At 40.0% G+C, this 22,154-nt stretch overlaps 1 protein-coding gene across 20 annotated transcripts in view; it reads right to left on the minus strand.

Annotated features, from left to right (window-relative positions):
- The window catches only part of PIGG (phosphatidylinositol glycan anchor biosynthesis class G), a 101,887-nt gene extending 80,221 nt beyond the window's left edge, over positions 1-21,666 (minus strand). For 10 of the 20 annotated variants that reach the window (XR_003255524.1, XR_003255517.1, XR_003255519.1 and 7 more), the window contains exons 1-7: positions 21,473-21,666; positions 18,303-18,508; positions 16,529-16,738; positions 14,862-15,050; positions 13,160-13,301; positions 10,701-10,913; positions 1,884-2,101 (exon numbers count right to left, since the gene is read on the minus strand). Coding sequence is in view for 13 of the 20 variants with exons in the window: in XM_026078011.1 (XP_025933796.1) it covers positions 1,884-2,101; positions 10,701-10,913; positions 13,160-13,301; positions 14,862-15,050; positions 16,529-16,738; positions 18,303-18,508; positions 21,473-21,632 (1,338 nt within the window). In the remaining 7 variants the exon portion in view is untranslated. Of the gene's footprint in view, positions 1-1,070; positions 1,514-1,883; positions 2,102-5,229; positions 5,540-9,579; positions 9,685-10,700; positions 10,914-13,159; positions 13,302-14,861; positions 15,051-16,528; positions 16,739-18,302; positions 18,509-20,674; positions 20,731-20,765; positions 20,870-21,168; positions 21,192-21,472 lie in introns of those variants that run through there. The other 10 variants (XR_003255530.1, XM_026078094.1, XM_026077980.1 and 7 more) reach the window with 9 other exon arrangements.
- Positions 21,667-22,154: the final 488 nt, after the last annotated feature.

Here is a 22,154-nt window from a genome sequence, read left to right on the forward strand (position 1 = left end):
TCACAGCTGTTGCACAGAGAACTGACTTTATCTCAACATAAAGGGGCCAGAGGATGACCCTTGTTTTAGATAAGCAGCCATAGCCGTTAATTGGACCAGGTGTAAATGTTTCTTCCTGAGTTTATCAAAATAATGCGACTGTCTCCCTGAATTAGCCAGACCAGCATGGRAGAAGCGTAGACGTGGCTCCGCCCAACACAGAGTATAAAACCTGAACAACTACCAAAGGAATTTCAAAGAGAGCAATGGGCTTGAGCTGGCTTCAACCCATGTTGTCCTTCCCATCGACTGGGGAGGGAGGCCCAGCACCATGAGGGTGAGCATATTATAGAGACCGGTAATGGCAATCACATTGGTATTGTGATTGAACTGTATAAATGTATACACTTGTATTGTGATTTCAATACATTGCTGGATGACTCTGCTAAATTAAAAGTCCCATGTAACATCAAATATCTTCAAAGTAAATTTTTATATTAAACATTGCACTCTCCATGAGTGTGGACTATCTAAAAGAACCTGGTCAGAGAGTACTGGACTCTGACATCTTGTCATCCAAACTTTTCACGGATAATCAGTAGCTTATGTTTCTTTTTATGAGGCCATCAAGTAAAATACCTGAGATTGGTTTTGTAGAAACAGTAAGCACCAGACAACTGCACCTCAAAAAAAGAAATCCCATCAAGAGCTTGAATGCTTAGGTTCCCTAAACAAAGGAACAAGAAAGGAACACAAGCACTACACCTTGACACTTGACATTGTCCATCTTCATTTGCAGTCTGTAAAATGGGAACAGAACCTACCATCTCACCTCCCAGAGGCACTGTGGAACTAACTTCTGTGAAGTGCTCAGCATGGTGATAAACCCCACTGAGGACTCTACCAGAAAGCCATTTCAAATGTACTCTGTATACAGAGAAAAATGCATACTAGACAAGGCACAGAGCCCTACAATGACTGAGAAGACTCAAACACTAAATAGCTGCTCATCTACTATTATCCATTGCAGGCACTGAACAGAAGCAAAGCTGCAACTATTATACAGTCTTGTGAAATACTGCATGCAGGGAAGAATTAAAGTAGGCTTGCAATGGGTATTTTCATCCTAGGGAACAACACTTATTCTCATAAAAGTTCACACCGATGTCCTCTAAAAGTAAGTGTGAGCTTCTGCACATACAAGTTCAGTGTCCAGATAATGAATCTCTGCAGCATGGTTCTCAAAGCAGTGCCACAGAGGGTATTTTCCACATTTGAGAATTGTCCAAAATTCCAAAAGTTCAATTGCAGAGAACTCCTTAAAATTCCAGAGATGGGATAGGTTATTTTTACAAACTAGAACAGTTGATACTGCCTATCATCAATTTCTATACAAGAAATGAAGTGGAAACCAAGCACCTTACAGGAAATAGTTGTTTCAAGGCTTTAGGTCTACCAGTGCGAAGAAGAATTCTCCAAGCTTGAAAATTGACCAGAGTCTTGCTTGCTCTGACCAACTATGCTGAACACAAACCTAGATAATCAGGAACAGGTAGGCACTTACTTGTCTGCCTTTTTTTTTTTTTTTTTTTTTAATGCGGTTAAGCTTACTTAAAAAATACAAGGCTAATGATATGGGAGTAATTTAAATTGTAACGTATCTGCATATTTACTATAAATAGTTCCACCAAAACATAAGTAGCTTATATCAAAAGCTCCCTTTACAAGCTAAGTTATACATTAAAAAGAACATTATCCTCTTTCAAGCAGAAAGTCAGCCAACCCTAAAAGCGTTCATACTCAGCAATCCTGCAGACTGGTAAGAGTATACACTAAGTATTCAAACATGAGAAAACTTCATGTTTGTGCTCTTATCTTTTTCACAGAAAGATGTATCTTCATACCTCCAAAACGATCACAGTCCCCACCAACATTGAATACATGTCATATTGTGCCACTTGTTTGCTTAGTGAAGAACTCAGAGTCTTCAGGGCCTCCAAATATTGCTTCAGGACTTTTTTGCCAAGATTTAAGAGTATTTCTGAATTATTCCCGTCTAAGTACAGCTTGATCCAATTACCATGGGACTTTTCTGCTATCTTAAAATGCTCATATCCAGGATCTAGTAAAGGGAAAAATAAACAAACAAACAAAAAAAACAAATAAGAGGATCCACGAACAAAGGAGGACAATTAGAGATTTGATTATACTTCTACATTTGCTTGTATAATATAAAAAAGCTTGCTACGGAGGTTGAAACCTTTTCATACTTACAAAGGTACAGTATCTTCATGTAGTAAGACCATAATAAGCCAGTCACTCAGAATAAAAGCAATTAATTCCTTATCAGACAAAAAGTGAAAGCCTCTAGAAAATGATAACCATATTAAAGTATGTTTACTTTTACAAAAGATTTCCAAGATGAACTTATTCAAATGCTTTAAATGCTGACAAAATTTATGCTTTCCACTGGAGACGCTCATTATCCAGGCCAGCTTGTGCAAGTCAAGTGGGAAATCATCAAATAACTGATCTCTGGAGAAAACATCAAAGGATATAAACTCGCCATATTAGGAACCCTAATTACTTTTGCTGCAAAGCTAATGAAAATTAGCTGGTAACATAAAGTGAAATACACAAGATGCCAGATATAGAAGCACTAATGGTTAACAGCTGAAATGCAGTCTGGCTTCAGGCATCTGGACTATGCAGCCAGTGACAATCAGCCACAGTGAAACTTGGTAAGTATACTATTGTATGAAAATTGCCCATAGGCTAGCTTGGTTTAAATAAAAAAAAGAGAGAGAAAAAATGATGCTGCCATCAACTTATATGAGCAAGCCTGTGGCAGAATGCGATTTCATGGCGGCCTCGCCACATCCAAAAGAATTCTAACCTAAAGGAAAAAAAGAAAAACACTCAGAAAAGAACAAGCTCCAGGTCAATCACATATCTGTTGCCCATGTCTCGGAAATATTCTCATGTGAAAAATGCAGATTTGATTAAGGTTCCTGATTAAATAAATGTGGAAAGGGAACTGCTCCTGAGCACTGACACCAAGAGACAAACACTAGGTTCCACTTTTCACTGAGTAAATATTCACTGTCTTATCTCATGTAAATATGCTTCATCCTAGACATACAGCGCAGATTTTTAGCATAAATCATGGTCCAGAAAATAACAGCCTCTGGCAAATCATTTAATTTGTGGCTCTACTCTTTATGAGGAAAATGGATAATCATCTTTCCTCTGTCTTGAGCCAAGAGTATTCTAGGCTGTTTGCAATGAATACTGTATTGTTCACTTGAGAAACAATCCAGGTATTTTTAATTTTATTGCAAGTTCTTCAGGCAAATGAAGTATTCCCGTTCACAATGCTCRTACAGTTATGAAAGAAATGTTTTTCTGCACTGTAAATTCCTTAGCCCTACAAGACTCCTAGTGATCTACTACAGGCTGAAATCATCACATCCATTAGAAGGGAATGTTTAAATAAGAATGCCAATTTTTCTCTTCCCAAATTTATAACATATTCCCAAACATGCTGATCCTACTGCATAGGAGGCTTACAGATCTCTGTTGGAAGGTACAACCTGACTAGCAGCAAATACATGTATATCAAGATAGCTGCCAGTGTACGTAGAGGCTTTCACTACCCTGTTATAGCTCTTTGGACAATTAATTCCCTAGAAAGTTCCTTTTCTAGCATATCTGAAATTGAGTTAAATATTCATATTTTTGAGGAAATCCAGAAAGGATAATCTAAATAGAACTTTAATCAAACTCCAAGATCATGCACGACTATTTAATGACACAGAACATCAAAACTTTATTTCAAGTTATATCTTGAAATCTAAGCAAATTCCTTCCTCATCTTCTGCTCCTGTTTACACCTCTCACTCAGTGTCCCTTTTCATTCCCTTAAGAATTTTTATTTCATTCTTACCTGCCTTTTTCCATCCACTGCCCACTAAAACCATCTTGTCCATGGTGTGAAAGATGACTGTGGTAATCAAACACACATTTACTTCTTTGAGGTAGAACACAGGAACAATTTAAAGATCTCACAGACCGGAATGAGGGAAAGGGGTTACCAAATTTCCTTTGAGAACTCCAATGTTTTGTAACATTTGTAAGCAGTCAGTGCAAAATGAGGAGGGTCATAGACTCTGTGTTGTTGAAGAGGCCCTTTGGGACACGTTTGCCCAACATTCCTACACAGCGTACTCACAAAAGAAGTTAGACTGGAGGCCAAATCTAAAACGAGCTTGCCCAGCTACAGGAGGTTTCCCAAGCACAGAGAATGGATAATTTGCATAGCATTACATTAGCATTTTCTGCTTCAGCTTCCCTCCCATGCTATAAAAAGGCAAATGGCTATGCTTCTAGCATCTGGTTGATAACAAGTTCATTTAGTTCCAGTCACAACCAGCAGTCACTTAAAAACTGGATAAATATGAGGAAAAATTGGACAATGTGAAAGCGGCTTCTTCAGTTTCAGTATATAAATCTGTCAGAAACAAGCAAATGAATTTCTTTAACGCATGCATCTAATGAAGATTAGTTCCAAACTGAAAAGTGGACATTCATTTTTATAACAACATTCAACTTGCTCTCAAGTGTGGCTTTTCATTCTACTGTAAAATTGCCTTTTAAAGAAACAGTCCTAACTTAGCGTTCAGACGAATGTTCATAAGTTCAAAACAGAAGGAATCATAACTAGCTGCCTACAGCTGCCTTCCTTACATTGAGGTAAGAGGTCATTCACAACCCCCAGCTGTGTGTCCAGGTACTTCTTCCTTCAGCTTCTTCATTTTTGACATGTTTTTATTATTTTATTCTCCATTTCCAGACTTTCTTTTAGCTGCATGTGTTCTTCTCTAACAAAAAGAAAACCTAATGCCCCATATCAGTATTTATTAGTCTCTTTTCCTTGAAATAATTAAACCCTTAGTCCAGCTTCAGGTTTCTTATTTAAACTTTAATTTACCTGGAGATAGATTTAACCTTGAAGATTCCTTTGCCCCTCAAAACCCAAGCCTTATGAAATGCTGCAAGAATGTGTCTCATAACATCTTGCAGTTTGAAAAGCATCCCCCTAACTTTTATATGAGCAAAGGTTAAAAAAAACAAAAGTTCCTGAGCTGCCTCCACTCTGTTCTTCACTAATGTGCATACTTAATATACAAGTGAAGACCAAGATATTTGTGTGCACTGTTCCAGTTTGTTCTTAATATCAGATTGGCTGAACTCAAGCAACTCCAAAGTTTCTTCATCAAAGATCATGTAAGGCCATTCTGCCTTCCCACCTGATGTGATTCATTTCAATTGACATCTGACTTCCAACTTTTTGCATTAAAAAAATAAGAACATTGCACCAAAAATTAAAGTATAGATTATGCTATAACTTACAATGGGTGAATCTTTTCTCCCCATGACTCAATCATCATATTCAAGGTATTAATAGCTGGTGCTCTATATCTGTGCAATCTAATTACAACACTCTTTTCAGGAATTCCATGATTTCCCCTTCAGAAGAGCACATTCCATACCTTTTGATCTGAAGAGTTTAAAAAGAAAAAAAAAGCAGCAACTTAGGCTATCCCTGTAAGTATCTGTCACTTCAAACTTAAGTTCCAGTCTTACGCATTTTTCTTAGCATTCAGTTGAGATTATATGATCCACCAGAACTGTTAATAGGCAAAAATCAACATTAGAAAGCTTCAGCTTGCATTCAGCAAATGTGAGTGAGGTATCTTGTTATTTTCTGTTTCTTTTTCCCTTCAAAAAAAAAGATAGCACACCTTGTCTGTAGAATTCATATTACTGGTATGGCCCAAGAATTGTCAGCACAGGTCTGATGAGTATCCAGATGAACAACAAATAAGAACCAAAGGCCTCTAATTCAACATACAAGGATTATAGCCTATCGCTGACATAGCACTTACTTGACATGCAAAAAGTTTTCTCAGACAAGCATAGGAAATTCTGTCTGAGCACCTATCTCTCAGACTTAAAATTTTCCAAGAAATACATCCTATAGATATCAAGAAAAGAAAGTAATACTGGAGCCCTGAAAGTATCTTTCACTGGCAGAAATACTGTTGACCTACATTTAGATTTTCAAATACTCATAAAATTGAAAAACTAGTAAACAAAAGCTCTTATTTAGATACTCTATCTCAAAAGGAGACTTTGGAGAAAAATGTTTCCAGTTATAATGCTGGAATATGAAAGATACATCATTTGCAGAACCAGAGAATGGATACAATTGGAATGAACTTTTGGAGATCTTCTAGTCCATCTCCTCTAATCAGAGCACAGTCAATTAGGGCAAGTTGCCCAGAGCTATATCCAGCAGGGTTTAGAATATCTCCAAGCACAGAGACTCCACAATCTCTCTGGGCAACCTGTTCCAGTGCTCAGTCACYCTCACAGTAAAAAAAGGTTTTTCTTGAAAGACTTAAATGTAACGTCCTATGTTTCAGTTTGTGCCCATTGCCTCTTGTCCTTTCACTGGACACCACTGGGAAGAGTCTGACTCCATCTTTTTATACCTGTCCCCCTCAGGTATTTACACACATTGATAAGATCCCCCCCCGAGCCTTCTCTTTCCAAGATAAATAGTCCCAGCTCACTCAGCCTCTCCTTGACTGAGAGGTGCTCCAGTCCCTTATTCATCTTTGTGACCCTTCACTGGACTTGCTCCAGTATGTCCATATCTCTCATGTACTGGGGAGCCCAGCACTGGACTGAGCATCCCATATGTGCCCTCATCAGTGCTGAGGAGAAGCACAGGACTGACAGCTGAAAAGAGTCTTCCTAATGCAGCCCGGGATGCTGTTGGTCGTCTTTGCCATGAGGGCACATTTCTGGCTGATGATCAACTTGGTGTCCATCAGGATCCCCAGGTTCTTCTCTGAAGAAACACTTTTCAGACGGTCAGTCCCAAGTCCTAGTGTCTGGAGTTATTCCTCCCCAGGGCGGGACTTTGCATTTCCCTTTGTCGGACCTCATGAAGTTCCTGTTTGCCTATTTCTTCAGCTTGTCGACATCTCTCTGAACAGCAGCACAACCACCTGTGTATCAATCAGTCCTCCCAGTTTTGCACTGTGCACAGACTCGCTGAGGGTGCACTCTCTCTAATCATCCAGGTCATTAATGAAGATATTAAATAGTACTGGCCCCAGTGTTAACCCCTGCAGGATACCACTAGCAACTGGCCTCCAGATGAACTTCATGCAGCTCATCACAACCCTTTAAGCCCAGCAGTTCAGGCAGTTTTTGGTCTACCTTACTTTCCATTTCTCTACCTCRTACTTCATCAGCTTGTCTATGAAGATGTTATGGGATACAGTGATATTAGCAATGCTTTTGAAAAGACAAAYCACTGCTCTCCCCTCATCCACCAAACCAGCCATCTCCTCATAGAAGGCTATCAGGGTGGTCAGGCATGTTTCCCCTTCACAAATCCATGCTGACTACACCCAATCACCTTCTTGTCCTTCATACGCTTGGAAATGGTTTGCAGGTGGATTTGTTCCATCACCTTTCCAGGGACTGAGATGAGGCTGACCAGCTTGTAGTTCCTCAGATCCTCCTTCTCGCCATTCTTGAAGACAGGAGTGACATTTGCTTCTTTCCAGTCCTCAGGAACCTCCCCTGATCACCACGACCTCTTGAGTATTACCAAATGTRGCATTGCAATGACATTGCCTGGCTCCCTCAGCACTTGGGGCTGTATCCCATCAGGTCCCACAGAACTGTGCATATTCAATTTGTTTAAACGTTCCCTAACCTGATCCTCCTCCCCTTAGGGTAAGTCTTCACTGCTCCGGACTTTCCCAGTGGTTTCAGGGGCCTGGGATTCCTGCAAGCTGGTCTTACCAGCACAGACTGAGGCGAAGAAGGCATCGAGTACCTTGGTCTTTTCTGTGTCCTTTGCCATCAAGTCCCCTGTTTCATTCAGCAGCAGGCCCACATTTTCCCCAGTCTTCCTTTTGGTGCAAATATACCTGTGCAAGCACTTCTTGTTTCTCTTTATATCCTTTGCCATTGTCAATTCCAGATGGTCTCTAGCTTTCCTAACCCCCTTCCTGCATGTTTGGACAGCATCTATATTCCTAATGGGTCACCTGTCCCTGCTTCCACTTCTTGTATACTTTCTTTTAGTTCCTCCATACTTCTTGTATGCTTCCTTTTTACATCTGACTTCAGTTAGGAGCTCCTTGGTCATTCATGAAGGCCTCCCAACACCTTTGCTTGATTTCCTGGATGTGGGGATGAACTGTTTCTGAGCTTGGCAGAAGTGATCCTAGAAAAAATTAGTCAGCTCTCCTGGAACCCTCTTCTCTCCAGGACYGTACGCCAGGAAATACTCCCAAGCTGAACAGAACAAAGTCTGCTCTTCTAAAGTCCAGAATTGTGATCCTGCTTTTTGCCTTGCTTCCCCTTCTCAAGATCCTGAACTCCACGATCTCACAGTCACTGCAGCCAAGACTACCCCCAACCTTCACATGCCCAACTAATTCTTCTTTGTTTGTAAGAATCAGGTCCAGCAGAGCCACCTCTCCTCATCAGCTTATGCCCTGCTGTGTCAACCCTCCAGCCGATATCAGGGTGGCTACAGTCCCCCATGAGGATCAGGGCCTGCAAATGAGAAGCTTCTTACATTTGTCTGAAGAAGGCTTCATCTAATACTTCTTCCTGATCTGGCAGTCTGTAGCGGACACCCACAACAACATCACCCATGTTGGTCTGCCACTAATCCTTACCCATAAATTCTCAGCTGGCTCACTATCCATCCCCAGGCAGAGCTCCACGCATTCCCACTGCTCTCTCATACAAAGGGCTACTTTGCCTCCTTGCCTTCCCTGTTTGTCCTTCCTCAGAATGAACCTAATTATTGAATCTAATAACTTTATTGCAAGATATTCCTTTTCCTACAGGAATCATGAAAGATATGCATACATGTGCATGTGTCTCTAAGTGTGATAGGTAGGAGGGTATTTATCCTCACCTGGAAGTCCCCCAAAGTAAAGGGCCATTCATCCATGCTTTTAAACTACATGCAACACTAGTCACTGACATAGTGATATTTCCTTTAGTACTTCTAGCACTTGAAGTATCCACAGCAATGAGACTTAACACTAARCAAACAGCAAGACATCTGTTCTTCCATGCTAATCTTAATGATCCTGACCAAAGTTTCCTATGGTACATATTAAGGTACAACTTTACACACCTAGAACACTCAAAGAACAACAGGGATTAGTACAGCAACAAGGAAAATTCAGCTAAAGACTCTCCAAAAAACCCACAATGACTTGGATCTGGTTCCATCTTACCGAGACTCTCTATTACTGACAGGAGAGAAGTTCATCACGGATGCTTTACCCTCCAACCCCTTTCTGGAAGTGTAGGACCTCTAACMGCAGTTCACAGTAACAAGTAGCACAAAATTTCTATGCACTTCCACCCTGAGCAATTTTGATTTCACTTCTCAGATGAAAGCCAGAAGTTGAAATTAAGCTGCTCCTGCACAAAAATCAGCTGAAAATTCATTATTGGAGAAGCTTCAGTCTGTTTGGACAGCACTTGCAGAAATACTGTCAGATGGTGCTTGATGTTGGAACTTTCAATAATACAGCCATATCCTAAACTGCACCAACAAGAGGCATTACCTGTTTGTGTCAAGTGAGGAATCTGTGTAGCAAAAAAACAGAATAGATGGAGTATGGGCCCTACTATTAACATCTCCCTACTGTAAGCAGCACTTTTTTGTTAGACTCCCAGACAGGGTTTAATTAAAATTAGCAGCCATGATGTTGAAAGATAATTAATTCTTGACCTACACTGATCATCTTGCTAAAGTTAACATTGTTATTCACTTTAATTACTCATCGCTGTAACACAACTTTGCATTCCCCTCCAGTTACTCGACTTCTAATCCGATGAATCACTGAAGTGACAAGGACTTCAAGCTTCACAACCATTTAAAGACAACATCATCTTCTGCTGTCCATGGTAAAATATTAACCTTCACCCTCTGACTATTTCCTCTTTTTTTTTTTTTAACATATAATTATCACATTAGTTTGGGTATTTATGTTATAGTCTGTATCACGCATCTTAAACAAATGCTACATTTTGATAGGGCAGACCAACTTCCCTCATGTCTTTTATTCTTTCCTCTAAACACCTACAAATACACAGGTKCACATCTATGTGTATTTTAATATGAAACTTTCCAGTTCTCTAAGTAAATTCACGCATACCAGTGAAATAAAAAGATAAGCTTATCCTAAATAATTTTCAGTGTTATCTAAACTTTTCTAACCCAGAAAATTCATTCCATTGTGCCAGGTTCCAAACAGCTTTCAGAATCAGTGTCCCATAAATAACAGACATGAAAGGACTTAGCATAACTATAYTGGCAGTTCTTTTACAGTCTTACTGTTTCATCGTTACTTCTATTCTTTTGTCTATCAGCAGCAGTGCTGGCCCTTAGAAATCTTCGTTCAGATGCAGTGTACCAGAGTAGATAACAGTAAAGAGTAAAATCGGTGTCATTTCTCTGAGCACCAGTTTCAACTGAGTGGCTAATTTGCAGTATTGTGCTATACTTTTGAACCTAAAAGCCCAAACCATATTAAAAACAATCTCGTATTAGTAGGTAAATATCCTCTAGTATATTTAGTTTATTTTTTTAGCTGATTTACCTTTTTCATATGCTGGTGTATTCTCTTGCAGCAGTCTGCTAAGTTGGAACCCATTTAAGTGCAAGAAGCGTAGTTGTTCTCTCATTGTCTTGTCTCCCACAACCGGCAATATAAGGTTCCCAACACTGTTTCTTGAAATTGGTAGACCAAGACCTACTGCCAGTGTGGTAGCTAAATCAGTCTGCTGCACCAGTTTGGGTTGGGTTAGAGGACCTAAAATCCAAAAAAAAAAAAAAAAAAATTCAATTACAGGACCGTTCTAGTTCCATAGACAGAGCTGGCCACCTCATTGTTTTCAAAATTTGTTTGTATGTCTTAGACAAGATATTCCAATTGATACAAAGAGAGTTCTGTGATCTTTTTAATTTGCTGTCCTCAGCTGTTGCAAAACTAGAATTTATTCAGTTCTCAGGAAGTACCACTCTCCAATGCTAGCAATTATTGTAAGTGCAACATGAATGTTATACAAGTACAAATAGGAAAAGAGATGGTCCAGGAGACCACCATCAAGTTGCAGCCTGCATCCTGAAAGGCAAACAGAACTACRTATCAGGTAAAAGATCCAAATCCAATTTCTGGAGTTCCATTTGGTTAAACCAGTTATTTTAAACGAGTTCTGTACAGGATCTCATTAGCTTACTGCAGTAAGCAGGATAGTCCCTAGTCCCACAGACACCTACACACATGAATAATTTTCACTCACCTAAGTAACAGTTTATTTAAGATTGCCATTCCAAGAAAAGTTGTTATAGTTTCTTTGCGTACCTTACTAGTTACATAGTAGTGTTTTTTCAATTATGCTTTTACTTAGTTCTCTTCGTAAATCTAAGCATTTAGTGTTTTGACTTAAGAACACGAAAAAATTCTGTACACAGTATCTATTACTCTCATGGCTCCCTTTAAGAGCATTAGAAGTTCTCTCATTTCACATCTAGCTGTGATTACTCCCATACCTTAGAATGCCATCTGTAATCCCTAAATCCCTTTTGCATGAGTACCTCTATATCAGCAGCTTTCAGTTTACACTTTTAAAGGAAAGTTTTGAACTTGCCTTTAACTTTTGGTTTAAAAAAAAAAAGCCAAACTACCGAATACATTTAACCAATCCTGGGTGAAGCATCTCTGTAGAAGGCTACACAAGTAATATTCTGATGGCATACTAAATGCAGATGTCCACAGGATTACTACTTTGAGGTCTACCAAACTGACCATAGTACAGTTTGTTTACAGTAGGATTATAAGGAACAATCACTACAGCTGTGGTTACTGAAGCAATGAGAAGCAAGCTGCTGGGTGTTTACATGGACATCATTACAATTCACAAACTTGATCCTAAAGACAGCTGACTAGATATACTTCATTATATTTATTGTAAAAATGCACATTTAGTTTAAAACCAACACAGAGACTAACCACAATGAACAGAGATTGCATTTACAGAATCTACACTTAAGTAGCCTGGCAGTTCACAAGTACCAGTAAGACATTTATAAAGTAAAAACTTACCTGGGAGCTTTTGTTCTCTTGATTTTGCCTGTTTTTTATATCTGAAAAGAGCTCAATGATTCCTAAAGCAATGCTCTGTGTTTCAGCTGGATACCAGCTTCACAAATGACAGACAAATAAACATACTTTGGCTGTGCTGCAGGAACCTCCAGCAGRAAAAACAAACTAAGGTTCTGCAGGCAGGCTTTAAAAGCAAAGAAATCAGACAGAAATAGGCAAAAGGCAGACTGAAAGGCAGACAGAAGTGCTAATTTGAAGAAAATATTCGCTCCTGTTATAACTACACTTCACTGATTCATTCAGTGGGCTCAGTTAACCAAGAAGGTATATATGTTAGACTAAACACTGTTACAAACCACTAGAGCAGTCTCTCCTTTCCCACTGCCTTAAGTGATGTTCTACAAGTAGAAAGTGAGTGTCAGAAACAGATAAACTCATTTTAATGATATAAAATGAACTGCCTGGCTAATACAGCAAATACATTCACCTCAATATTCTGTCCTTAGATACTTAGCAATCAATAGTCATGTTTTCACTACTGCAATCTCCTACCATTTCACAAGTCTAATTCCTCCCCTTTGCTGTTACTCGCAGCAGGAGAAATTGGTTTTTATTCCTCTATGCTGGCTCTCCGAGAGGGAAGCATGGAGGCCAAGGAAATAGCCTGGCTACTCAAGACAAAACTTACAGCTCACTTCAGACAGGATTTTCACTCTAATCCTATCCATGTCTCATTGTCTCTCAGCTTCAGCATGACACAGATGCAAACCCTGACTAAGCAACATACAGGTCACACAGAACGAGCCTTGACAGCCACCTATAGAATGAACCGTGAGTTAAATTCCAGCTATGCTAGGAGGAGGTACCCCAAAATATTTTTCAGCAACAACTCTAGAGCTAATATGAATTAGAGAAGGGACTATATTCTAAGGAGGGTATTTTTTGATCCTTACCACTTCTCTTTTCAAAAGCAGAGCTGATAAACAGCAGTGGTGTGTGCACTTCTCCTTCTGAAGAACCACCATGACTACCTGTTTCAGACATCCCATGATCCCCACAAACAACTAGCAAATTGGGCAGAGAAGACTCTCCTTCCTGCAATTCACAGAAAGAAATTTACAATATTGTAGCAAACAGAATGCATATACACAGTTTTTCATTATTTTTTATCATATTCATATATGAATGGTCTTGAAATAATTCACTTTTTTTTAATTGGCTCACAACATCTAAAGCAGATGAGCAGAGATGTCCTCAGTGAAGTGTTATGCAACAATATTACTTTTTAAAAAGTAAGATACACATACCTATCATTATATAGCAAACGCGACAAAAAAAGAAGGAAAAAAACCCTCATTTACACAGTCAGAAGAAACTGATCAAAGGAATAAATACAGGTCCTCATGTTGTGACAAGAAAATCAGGAGTACAGGAGCAATAGCATTGACTGAAAAGTTTTCCCCACACAGTTTCTTCAGTTTGACTTTTTAGACATGAATTAAAAAATATTCCTATTTATAAATCTTTTTATAAGTGAGGGGATATAAGTAGAGTCAAAGGAAATAGGCTAAACGAACAGAGCAAATAAAAAATTAATGACATGCTTCCATATTAGACTGTGAGCTTTAAATTCAAACACAGGCTAGAGAAATTTTAGAAGAAGTTTATATTCAAATTTCTTCTCCAGTCTCAGGTGTCTTTAGGGTAGAAATTTGACATGACTGATGTCAAATGATGTTTATTTTTCTGAAGATAGAGAAACAGAGGCCTAAGTGAGGCCYGTCCTTGTAGTATCAGCTGATTACCAGTACCTGCTGTATCTAAAAGTAAAGTGCTTTTATCATTCCTCTATTCTAAAACCGAGATAAACTCTTCCACATAACTTGCAGAAAGTTTAACATATTAACAAACTGTGCCAAAAGCACTGCAACAACATAGATTAACTTTCACAAGCAGGATTTTATCTTCTCTTCTGGTATGAAACCATCTGTCTGTCTAAAAACAATGCTAAAATTTTTTGAGCAGCTATTCTGAATTYCAGTCATTCAGAGAACAAGCTTTAGGCCACTTGGAGTAAGGACTTGGTATTTCAGCATCCAGATTATTTTGTGAAGTGACATCCCAAGTCTCCAACTCTAAAAAAAGATTCAGATTTGACAATTTATGTGCTCTATTCAGCATAAGAAAAATGCTTTTTACAACAGTCAATCATTTCAATTTGAATCTTTTCAGTATCTGAGAACTAGATACACCTTCACAACTGTCTAAAGGAAAAACATTAGCTATACATGCCTCTTGTTCCTCCAGATGAATTTCACTAATAGAAAAAACACCAACCACCRTTTTAATTCATGAATGATAGCAGAATTTGGACACCAGTTCCCCCCCAACCCTAACTCCCCACACACAACAATGGGGGTTATTTCCCACAACTATTCRGAAGAGATTGTTAAAAGACTTTACCAAGGTCAAGCAGTAAATCTTTAAAAATGTTACACTACATTGTTAACTGGAGAAGGGACAAGGAAGGAAAAGAACAGAATACTCACTTTGGTCTAGAAGTAAACTATCACCCATGAAAAAGGGTTTCAAGGAATATAAATACAATGCTAGTCTACAAATGCCAGATTTTGATCCAAGAACACGATATATTACCTTTGAAAGAAGAGAAATATGAATCTTCTTGAGGATGTTATCCATTTCATGAAGCTTCGGTCCCACTAACGGGCTGTTTGGTCCAGTCATATGACCAATATGGTCCAATCCTAGGTAATGTAATATTAGGATATCCCAGTCTTCTCTCTTTAACACTCTGTCCAAGTGCCTGGTAACATTATCATCAACCTCAGAAATGAAAGGGAAACAATTGAAAGCTAAAAAAAAACCCTTTTACAAAAAGCAAAGAAAAATTAGATTGTACCACCCATAAAAGTTCCACAGAAGTTGGTGAGAACTACAATCACTCACARATTTAGAAGAAAAAAAAAAAAGATCAATGCCAAGCAAAGTCAAAAATTCTGTCTTACAAAACACATTCTTCATCCCATTTCACTCCCTTCTGCCTATGAAGTGTCAGATTACACACAAGCAGAGAAAAATTTGATTGTGATGCTTCCACAGATACTTTAAAAGACTGTTTTAAGATACCGTCAGTCACTTTCGTACTCTACACTCCTGATTTTTCACTTCACATGACGAAGGTAGAGSGAACAGCCTCTGTTTGGAGTTCGCAAGCACAGGGAGAAAAAAACAACTCCTTCTCTTTCAACTTAAATTTTTGCTAAYGTGTGAACACAAACGGATTGTATTTATTGCAGTAAAAAACACTGACCGCATACCAAGAAAGCAAAGATCGGTCCAGTGCTATCTAGGCCCTACCTGGCATGTTCTCCTACTTAGGTTGACAACCCATTTTTAGTTGCATACATATTTCTCCCTGGATATTAAAACTACTTAAAACATTTCAAATGCAACACTAACTTGTTGACTCTGGATATAACTACTTAAACAACTATGAAAGCTTTCCACTTAACAAACTATCTTTCAGAAAGTAAAAAGACTGCATAAAGAGCTTGAGAGCTATAAAACTGCTGACCAAAGACCATGTTCACGTTTTCCCACACCATGTTGAAGTTTCTGCAGTTCTTTATTAGAGTAACCAAGTAAAAATGACTTCCTTTCCCCATGTTAGGCTTGCTTTACTTCCTTAAACATGGTAATAACATACTTACGTAAGTAGCAGCAGGTTAATGACTTCAGGTTTTACAAGTCATTAAGGTCCAAAATACAAACTAAAATTGCTGAGACAATTTACCCTTTTAATATTCCCAGAACAAGAGTTTTTACAGTTTATTTCATCTACCTTCTATGCTCCTCTTTGCTAACATATTGAAACAATACTCATTTCGCAACCAGAAAAGCTATACAATAGCTATAAAAAGTATGCCTCTAAGAGAGTAAGATTATATAYTACCGGGCCTTTTAAAGATGGTCGGTACTAATATAAATGTGATAGACTGGAAACACAGATATGGATCTTTTAAACAAAGCAGGTGGTCTAATCTCCTACTGGGACAAGTTTTGTGAGTAAATCACGTGACCGTTTAGGAAAAGTTAATGAGTCCTTTATTAAGTGTATCATCCACAAACTTCCCACAGCTGATATACCAGCTGATACACACACACAMAAATCCAATTTCTGTTTATTTGTCAGATTCATATTTCAGAAAAAGGATAGTTTTATTCATTTATTCTTTCTTAGGAGTCTTTGCTATGTGTTTGTACACTCGTTATTCAACTTGAGATTATAAAAAGCCTCTCACCTCTGTAAAATCCGACACAAAAAAAGATGTTGTTCCATCATATTCCACAAAATGCTTCGGAAACAATTTAACCCAAGTATCATCACCATAAAAGATTATTCTTTTCCCAGCTGTTTTTGCCTGCCATATCAGATTGTCATCCAAAAGAGCTGGAGAATTGAGGTTCACAATAACATCAATGAAACCAGGTATGCTACCAGTCGTCAAAGCCTAGATAAAACAATAAAAGAAAAGAGCTATATAACATAAACTAGAAGAGGTTTCCAGTGCTCAGAAGAAAATAACAGCRTAGGATGAAGTAATGAAGAGGGGAAAAAGATTACACTTTCAATAAAGGAACGCAATAAAGTGAAAGCACGTATGAACTGTCATGCCATATTATACCATCTGTCACCTCCTGACTTTTGGCATCAGCCAGTACTAGTGGTTTTACAAAGGTTAAAAATAACACTTTCCTAACTGGTAGCCAGTAAAACTCCTTCATATCTCAGGTGAAATTTACTTCACTTAATGGTTCAGGAAATCACCAAGAGACTSTTTAAACAGCCCAAGTAAACTGTTTTAACACAATACTAACAGTTTAGGACATTCAAAACAGTAAGCAAGACTCCTAAGAAAAATGCAATGAAGTCCACCCATCAAGAGTTACAAGATTTYTTCCCCCACCTTCAGCGCACTGTCTCTCAGCTTCTTTAATGCACAAAATGCTAAACAGTGACATTCCATTGTATGAATCACTCAGATCCAGCACGGAGAAGCCCAGATGATCAAGTATTCTGATGACACATCCACGGTTCATCTTTTAGTTACCTGGAACCTGGCAAAATTCTCTTTTCAAACTCCACAAAAGCATCCCTATGACAAATTAAATGTATGCCAAACTGGATTTCCTAGCAAAAGGTATAGGAGCACAATGAGAAACACCAACAAAAATGCTCTTGGATAGAAGACATGTGTCGGAGTGGGAGACGGACCCRGAGTAACGATGAGTCTCAATGTGAGTATGATCATTCTCCCTTTATTCAAGTTCTTACAGAGTATATATAGACAGGCAATAAGCATGTGCTAGCGATAGCTATATGATTGGTTTACAGCCTTCGTTCACGCGCCTAAAGCGGATATCTAATTGGTGCAGGATTGCTGTCCATGCGGAGAGGTCTGTCGACTTGTTTACCTCCTTGTAGCTTCCTTCTTTTGTGCTGTTCAAGGACAGCTCGCATAGCTGTGGGATCCTCCCTCCATCGTGAAGACAGGATTGCTCACTTCTAAGAGATCATGCCCCTTTTCACTTAACCATTCTTCCACAGACATGGGCAAATTTGATTACTGAGAGGYTCTTGCCTTCCCACGATTACCATTTCCATTGAATGAAAAGACTGTGTCAATCATTTTTATTTTGATCATTTGCACTACAGCCTTAACTGTCCTTACACTGCTTCTCACAGACCTTCCTAGCATGGAACCACCAAATAAAGGAACAAAACAAGAAAGACAAAGTATTTTTTAAGTGGAAGATACCACCACTTCCTCTTACTCAGCCCCTCTGCCTTCCTTTGATGCCTGAACTTTCCTACAAGCAGCACATCTGGGTCATGGCAAATTAGCATCACATGGCATGCACTATTACAGTAAATTAAGTTTCAGCCACAAATTGGCAGTAACACAACAAACCTGCTCTTTATGCCACTCTGAGCATACGCAAGATCCAAGTCTTCCCAACTTTCTCAAAGTTAAAGGTATATGAAATAACCCTGAACTAAAACAAATGGCTTACCTTAATTCGAGGCATAGTCACAGTGGGTGGCTTTGCTTCAGCAATGAAACTGTGGGATGTCCCTTTTTCAATAACTTGTGTAGTATAGGGCATAAATTGTTTCCCTTTGGATCCAAACACAAAGTCATCTCTCAAAGCATCTATCAGCACAATGACAACTTTTTTGAAAAGGGGTGGTGGAATTTTGGTCCAGTTAGAAACCATTCCTAAGGAAAAACAACAACAACAAGAGTATATAAAGTCAACAAATTTTAACATGTGCTAGATAAAAGTTAAAGGACAACTTCATTGCAGAARTGAGTGTTTCTAAAGTGTTTTATTAGCTTTACATTCAAAAGGGCAGAAGTTGTAAACAATGGTGAACACTGGAAGTAATCAGAAGTTGAGTTTTCAGGCCATCTAGCACAGAAATGACACAAAAAAATAATTTCTACAGAGCATGTAGGAGAAAATCGAGCATGTAGAAAGAAAACCAAAAAGAATACAACAAAATAAAATTAACTATGTGAAACTGTGAAAGGAAAACCCCATTATTTAACAAGAATGCTAAAGAACATAAGAAGGGACAATAAATTAACCAAAGAGAAGGGAGAAGTTAAGACTGTACTACATATATCCAACAGATGACAATTTTCAGAAAAAAAGATGCAGCATTCACTTGTGRTATTAACTGATTTTGCATGTCAGAATATATCTGGAACAATGCTTCTCAATCAAATCTCACCATCAGAGAATAGGAGACCCACAAAGAATACACAAAATTTCACTACAATTTGAAGGAGAAAAAGATTTGTGCACACTCGTGCCCCTCAAGGTCAAAGACTCTATGCCAGGATAATCCAGTGATGGCAGCTGCAGGGCCAATATCCAGTTCTGGAATCCCTTTAACAAGCCATGTTGGCAGGAACAGCAAAATTTAGTTGYGCATCGGGTTAATGATAGTGGGTAGCAGCAAGACTTTAAGCCCACCTCCTTCTCTCATGCGGGCATAGGGCTGTCAGAGCAACTGTTCAATTGCATTGAGCTTGGTCCATGTGGTAGCATTTTGCTTTTACAGCACCAATTTTTGGTCCCATACCTCTATCAGGAAAAAGGCAGAGGGATAAAAATGGAAGTGGAATGGATCTTACCCACAGATTTCTACTCAGGCAACACTATGATCAGCTTCTCAGTACCTCTATTATATAAAGTTAGTTTTTTACATGCTTTTAGAGTAAAAAAAAGGCTTCTGAATAAGTGGTTGACAGTTTGGGAAGGTCAAAAACAATGTCATGTCAAAGAAGAGAAGCTCAAAAACAAATTCGGAAACTGTATTTTTTGTGTACATGGATAAGCATCAATAAATTAGCATTCACAAAATCTCTAGTGTTAATGATTTYTTCAGACTTGTTCAACATGCTTTTGAATAGCCAACTTAAGGAAATTTTGGAGGGGGATGGAGGGAGGAGAAATCTCCCCAGAAAAGTGGATCTGCCAGCAACCTTGATTAAATAAACAAAGTTGTTTTTCCAAGATTTGAATTATCAGCTTAGCAGGCATGCTTTGTCTCTGACTGTAAACAAGGCAGCACTGGAYGGGCTGTACTGTTAGTTATGTCTTTTTTATAATTTACTCCTACCCACTCGCCTAGGGTAACAAAATGTTTTGACTGCCRAAAAGGCTCAGTTCACAAACACATACACTCTATTCACATAACAGTACCACTGAAACTACACCGAATCAACTCCCTCCTATAGTGTCGTTCATCAGTAAGCCAAASTATTAAGGAGAAGTGCACAGGATTTACCAGTCAATTACAAGCCATCTAAAGACTGTGTCCATGTTGCAAGACAGCTAAAGCAACACTCTGATGAGCAATGAACAAAACCATTGGCTCTACCAAAAACTTACTGCAATGATGTGCTGCAAGGACTCACTATTAAGCAAGCAACTCTACAAATTTTATCATCACTTGCCCCACAGGCAAGCCAGCTTGAACGTAATGTCAGTCAGAGCTCACAAAATGAAACATTCAGGAAATGAAGATCCATTGAAACAAAATTATGTTTTAAATAGCTCAAAAGTATGCCTAATGCCTTCTGTGTCCTGGTTTTACAAGCAATCCCCTGCCTTCAGAGCACATTTTCCAGATCAAGAGAGATCACTCCATAAGCRAATTCTAACCCAAGAGCTAGAACCAGGACAAATTCTTCTTTAGTGTCACTCCATTTTTGTCTAAGTATATCTAGGATTACTACTGACATACCTAAATTTAAACAAAGTGTTTGTAGAAAGCTGTGGTATGCATCTATACTCTTCAGTTCCAACCAGTCTTTTCAAAGCCCAATTGCCTTTTTTTTTTTTTTTTTTTTTTTTTTTTGCAAACAGCCTACCTCAGTGTTAGTCTCCTGCTAATAATCATGTCAAGGCAGAATGCAAAGTTTCACCCACACTTACATCAGAGATCTCCACAGAGCAACCTACCAAACATCTCTGGCAGTTATCTCCAGCTTAAAAACAAACCACCCTCTGGCAGCTTCAGCTGAGATCTGTTTCCAGGTTAGACTTCTTTCGGTGTTCCTGCTTAACTGATATTGGAACATTATCCTCTGAATTATTCAACCTTCCTTTCTTACCATTGTTTCTTGACATTTTAAGTAAGCCTGTCCCAAATTTCATCATTTTCTATACTTCAGAAGTATTAACAATAACATGCAACAAAGACCCACTATGACAGTTACAGCCCTGTTCAACCAGGTTAGCCACGAGTAGGTGCTTAAGCAAGTGTTTGGCACACAGCAAATACTACTCTATTCAGCAATTCACTGAGCGTGAGATTAAACCCCAAAGGCTCCAAACACTGGCGAAGTGCACTCCAAATACACACACGGTCCTGTGCTTGATGTTATTTTAATAGAATTTGAGACCCCTCACGGCTGCGCGCAGACCCCGCGGACGGTGGTCGGCAGCCACGGGCCGAAGCGGCGACCGCCCCGGTTTCGGATGTGCCCAGCAGGCCGCGGCCCAACCTCGGCAAGCGGGCGTGGGGGGGGAGGGGCTGCCGTGGTTACGGGGCGGGCGGGGCCTGTTGCCGCGGTAACCGGGAGGGGCGTGGCCCGCGGCGCAGGGCGGGGGTTGCCGCTGTGACCGTTGGGGGGTGGGGAGGGGGAGGGGCGGGTTGCTGGGGTTACCTGAGCCGGGCGGCGCCGGTTCGGCGGGAGGGTCCCGGCGGGCCTCGCTGCGGGGCAGGGACCTGACGGGCAGCGGGAAGAAGCCGCGGAGGAACAGAGCCACCCCCAGGGCCTCCACGAGGAGGCAGGAGGAGGCGAAGACCCCCGAGCGCAGCCGCATCCCCCCGCGCCCCGGCGGCGGCGGCTCCGCCAGGCCCCGCACCACCAGCTGTCCCGGGCGGTGCCTAGCGCCGCCCGGCCCCCGTCCCCGCTATCGGCCAATCAGCGACCGCGGTGCCGCTCAACGGCGCCCTACTATTGGCTAGCGGCCAACCAACCCTCGGCGAGTGAGGGAGCAGTGGGGGCAGGGTCGCCAACCGGAAGGAGAGTCCCACTCTCGAGCCAATAGGAAGCCGGCRAGGGAGGGGACTATACTTCCCGGCAGCCCCCGCTGCTCCGAAGAGGCGGGCTACGGAGCGGCGCAAGGGTCATTCCGCCCCTGTCGRCGGGCTCGTGCGGGCGCGGCGCCATGTTCGTCGAAGGAGCGAAGGCCCTGACGGGCGGAGCCCGGCAAACAAGGAAATCGTTTTTCCTGTTTCCCCTTTTTTTCCCCCCTTTTTTTAAGGATCGAGGAGTTGTAACCTTTTTATCTGTATCCACTGGGGGGAAGTTGAGACTCCCAGGCAGCACATGGCAGATGAAG

This window comes from Apteryx rowi, unplaced genomic scaffold, assembly GCF_003343035.1.
Source record: "Apteryx rowi isolate R43461 unplaced genomic scaffold, aptRow1 scaffold_113, whole genome shotgun sequence".
NCBI classification, from domain to species: domain Eukaryota; kingdom Metazoa; phylum Chordata; class Aves; order Apterygiformes; family Apterygidae; genus Apteryx; species Apteryx rowi.